General features: G+C 33.9%; 1 protein-coding gene across 1 annotated transcript in view; it reads left to right on the top strand.

Moving 5' to 3' along the window:
- Positions 1–3,589: 3,589 nt before the first annotated feature.
- The window catches only part of LOC135197121 (uncharacterized), a 3,103-nt gene continuing 1,465 nt past the window's right edge, over positions 3,590–5,227 (top strand). The window contains exons 1-2 of the mRNA XM_064224087.1: positions 3,590–3,658; positions 4,800–5,227. The exon at positions 4,800–5,227 is cut by the window's right edge and continues 1,465 nt beyond it. Coding sequence (XP_064080157.1) covers positions 3,647–3,658; positions 4,800–5,227 — 440 coding nt within the window. The 5' untranslated portion in view covers positions 3,590–3,646. The remainder of the gene's footprint in view (positions 3,659–4,799) is intronic.

Genomic DNA, 5,227 nt, shown 5'->3' with positions numbered 1-5,227 from the left:
AAAAAAAAAAATACATAAAAATAGATAAATATGAAAGAATTTTATTACGGGAAAAGATGGGATCAAAGAGACAGCAGTGTTTTCCCACGATCAGTCTGTCCACCTGTCAAACTATCTGTCTCCCAATTCTCATTAAGTGAGTCTTTCAATTTATTTTTCTATATCCTCCTATCCTCCTTTCCACTTTATCGCGTTAATGGGAATTCTACGTTAAGCGGATAAAGAAAGCTTTGCTTTTCATCAAATATATATCTCAGTATTTTCTATACAACAGTTTTACTTAGTGATCGCGCTAACGCGAGACACACAAATATATATATATATATCATATATAAATATATATATATATATATATATATTATATATATATATATATATATATATATATAGATATAATATATATATGTAGTATACATACATATATATGACTGTATATATATATATAATTATATAAATTATATATAGAATATTACAGTATATTATCTAGATGTATATATATATAGTATAATATACATACATATAGATATATATATTAGATAATGATAGATATAATACATATATTACATACATATACATAAGATATATATATATATATATATATATATATATTACATATATATTATATATATAATATTATAATATATATATATAGAGAGAGAGGAGAGAGAGAGAGGAGAAGTATATATAGATATCTTATATATATATATTATATAATAGAGAAGAGAGATATACAGACATATATATAATAATATATATATAGACTATAAGGAGAGAGAAGAAGAGAGAGAGAAATAGGAAGATAAATTATATATGTAATTCTTATATAACATTATAATACATATATATATAATTATAGAGAGAGAGAGAGAGAGAGAGGAGAGAGAGATGAGGAGAGAGGAGAGAGAGAGAGAGAGAGGAAGAGGATAAATATAAAATAGTATACGTATAATATTAGTTAGATTAAAATATAATCAATATATATATCTATATATAATCTATATATACATAAGATAGAGAGAGACAGAAGAGAGAGAGAGAGAAATGCATAAGTTTTCACGCGCACGCCGACCCACCGACCACATTCACTCATAAACATCAACCCTCGTAAGGTAGAAATCAAACTTACATTACAAAGAAAGAGGCGAACTTATGCAACCAGCAGCCGAGTCATTTCCCTCGATATCATCCGTAATCAAGGACGGACCAGATGATAAAGGAATCTAAATGTGACGAATCGAGCAAGGCCGGTTTTGCTGGCCAATTTGGAGTTAAGTAAGCGCTTCCTGAGTACTTCCTTAAACATCTGGGACAAACTCGTTCACAAAGATCGAGCTTTGCTTCGAGATTATGGTGATTAAGTATGAAGAATGTTAGAAAATGGGAAGGAGAAACATTTGGACTGGAGGTGAATACAATTATTTTTTTTTTTTTATTTGCTTGAGGTATTTCTTAAGCGACAATGAACGACCTTGCATTTAACCGAGTATGACCTTGTGATGGTGTTATTGTTTTATTGGAAGATTTTTCTGATGAGGTTCGTTTCCCCATTTGCTTTATCGTGCATGAGTGCAAATCTTAAAAAAAAAAAAAAAGATGATTGAGTGAGCACCTTTGGAATTTTTAAATCGAGTTTCAATTTTTTTGTGGTTTCACTTCTTCTGTCAAAAAAAAAAAATGACAGATGAAAGATTTTCCATTTATCTAAAAAATTCGAGCTCAAAGTTTTTCCGCTTCATTGGATATCCAAGATATTGAGAGAGTATCTGACATTTTTTCTCAAAAATAAAATGTAAAAAATATGAAGACATCCATATCTCGGATATTTTGATGGCTCTCAAAATGATGTGTGTGAGAGAGAGAGAGAGAGAGAGAGAGAGAGGAGAGAGAGAGAAGAGAGAGAGAGAGAGAGAGAGAGAGAGAGAGAGAGAAGAGAATGAAACTGAAAGTTGGAAAATGAAAGTCATCGCTTCTTGATTTTGTATTTTTATATATCCATTTTTTTGACCGGCTCTTTTGTCAATTTTGCTTTATTTCCCCCCCTCTGTCTCTGCTCTGTCTCTGTCTCTGTCTCTCTCTCTCTGTCTTCATTTATTTACTCATTATCTTCTTTTATTTCTCTTCCTTCGACTTCTATCGCAAAATTTATCTACCAACCCCCTCCTCTCTCTCTCTCTCTCTCTCTCTCTCTCTCTCTCTCTCTCTCTCTCTACATTTAAATCTGTATTCCGTCATACATCAAATGTCTTGCTATATTGTGCCCTATGTTGACCTATTTCTCTTCTCCTTTTATACTAAACATCTCTCTCTCTCTCTCTCTCTCTCTCTCTCTCTCTCTCTCTCTCTCTGTGTTCTGTCATACATCAAATGTCTTGCTATATTCTGCCCTATGTTGACCATTTCTCCTTCTCCATCTATAGTAAAAATCTCTCTCTCTCTCTCTCTGCTGCAACCGTCTTCTCTTCTCCCTTCCTTTCTTCCCTCTCCTCCTGCCTCTCTCTCTCTCTCTCTCTCTCTCTCTCTCTCTCTCTCTCTCTCTGTCTCTGCATTTAACTCTGTAATCTGTCATACATCAAATGTCTTGCTAAATTGTACCCTATGTTCACCTTTTCTATTTCTCCTTCTATACTAAAAATCTCTCTCTCTCTCTCTCTCTCTCTCTCTCTCTCTCTCTCTCTCTCTCTGCATTTAACTCTGTAATCTGTCATACATCAAATGTCTTGCTAAATTGTACCCTATGTTCTCCTTTTCTATTTCTCCTTCTATACTAAAAATCTCTCTCTCTCTCTCTCTCTCTCTCTCTCTCTCTCTCTCTCTCTCTCTTTACCGTAAATCAAATCTCAGTTTTTTTTTTATTTTGCCCTTGTTCGACTCTTGCTTTATCTTCTAATCATAAAATCTGTCTGTCTTTCTGTCTGTCTCGTATACTGTCCCCGAGACATAACCCGCAAGGTCATTGACCTATAATACCAATATTCATATCTCTAAGCTCTAAATAAAACTGAAGTCCATTTATTTGAATTACTGTATGTAAGCATACTGTATATCAATAAATTTCCAATCAATTATGAACCCTGAAATAAAAGAGAGAGAGAGAGAGAGAGAGAGAGAGAGAGAGAGAGAGAGAGAGAGAGATAATCAGTCCACGCGGTTAACCGCAACGGTTGAGAGCTCTCGGAACGCAACTCAAGATACAATAATAAAAAAAAAAATGTCCCCGACGTACCACACTCCATTTATCCAAGTCAGACGTTTTCCAAACAGAATTATGAATCAGAATCACACCAAGGATAACACAAACGCCAAGATCACGGACGCACGGACATACGTACGTCGAAGGGAAAACCTCACGGTCAATGTTACTACACGCCGGCGCATACTGGGGTGTGGTTGACGTTTACTCAGGCACGCTTTCGGGGGAGGTGGGAGTGGGGTGGGTGGGTGGGGATTGAGTCCCTTCGGCTTGGAAGGTTTATTGGGAGGGGTAGGTTTAGCCCTGGCATTGACGTGAGGGGGAGTGGTGTTCTGGATAGGGGGAGGAGACTTATCCAGTGTCAGATTCACTATATATTAAGGGAAACCTCATCTCAGGTTGTCATATCCACCAGCTTCCTTCTTCTTGGCTTGTGTGCGGAAATCACCTGGAGTCATGAGGTTCTTGGTGAGGAAGATCAACAAAACATTCGTATTATATCTTTTTGCCGACGCTTCTGATTGCAGTTTTTAGAGCATTTAGAAACATTCTCGTTAATACTTCTCAAAGATTTATCATCATTATTAAATTATAAGGATTCTAAATTAACGCATTAATATCATTTTCATATTCCATTAGTAAATTACTTAAAAGATTTTCTCGCAAATAAATATTTTAGTGTTTAGAAATATTCTCGTTGATTTTTCTAAAATACCTATTATCTTTATTAATGTTGATGAATTTAAATTAAAACATTAGTATCAATTTCATATCGCATGTATAACTTACTTAAAAGATCTTATTGCCAATTAGCTGTCTGAATTGAAAGATTCATTAGCTTTTTTTTTTATTTTGCTTAAGAGTCAATACTGATGAAATTGTCAGAGTAAATTGTAATTTTTTATTATGAATTTAAATACTGGCTATAACATAGTGTTTTTTCTCAATTAATTATACATATAACATACATAACATACATACATACATACATACATACATACATACATACATAGCCTATATATATAGATATATATATATATATATATCTATATATATATATATATATATATATATTATATATATAATATATATATATATATATATATATATATATATATATATAATATATATATAAGATGTATATATATATATATATATATATATATATATATATATATATGCATGTGTGTGTGTGCGTGTGTGTGTGTGTTTTGTGTTTGTTTGTGTAATATTGCATATCTATATACATTATTAAATATGATGTCAAACAAACTTAGACGTTAAATAGCAATTTAAATCTGGAATTGAAATCTGGACTTTTAAAAAATGTTCGATAATGATAAACCACTACATACACTTTAATTAATAATGTTTAAATACACTGAAACAAAAGTTGAAACTACACCTTTTCTGAATACTTGTAAGATGAATATACAAATATTTGAAAATTAAGCTGTAATTAGACGAGAATTAAAAGACATTAACAATTTAAGTTTACTGATTGCTTGTGTTAGTATATTTGTGTATTGTTCCTTAACTGTTTTAAGCTCATATACGAATCGCTTTTCTTATTGTGCTCTCTTCTTGACTTTCTTCTTCTGATTTTCAGGCACTACTTCTCCTGACAGCATTCGTTGCAGGAAAGGAGAAAACGTCATCTGAGATCGAACCTGTCGTTGGTTATTTCGGAGTTGACCCTGGACTCAAAACTGGCCACGGTGCAGAGTTGAAAAAGGACCAAGAAGAGAATGATTACAACGCACAAGGAACTAACAGTAACAACGGATACAGTCCACTTCTTGGAGGCGGTTATGGCGGCGGACTGGGTCAAGGAGTACCTCTTGGCGGAGGCCTTGGGGGATTAGGACCCGTCGGAGGACTCGGAGGAGTAGGGCCTCTTGGTATCGGTCAAGGACTTGGAGGATTGGGAGGTCTAGGAAGAGGATATGGTGGATTAAACCAGGGAGCTGGTCTTGGAGGACTTGGTGGCCTAGGGTCTGGAGCAGGACTTAATGGATTGGGAGGATTAGGTTATGG

The sequence above is a fragment of the Macrobrachium nipponense genome, chromosome 18 (genome assembly GCF_015104395.2).
Source record: "Macrobrachium nipponense isolate FS-2020 chromosome 18, ASM1510439v2, whole genome shotgun sequence".
In the NCBI taxonomy this organism is placed as follows: Eukaryota; Metazoa; Arthropoda; class Malacostraca; order Decapoda; family Palaemonidae; genus Macrobrachium; species Macrobrachium nipponense.
The sequence above is the reverse complement of the archived record's forward strand: the minus strand, read 5'-3'. Positions and strand labels throughout refer to the sequence as shown.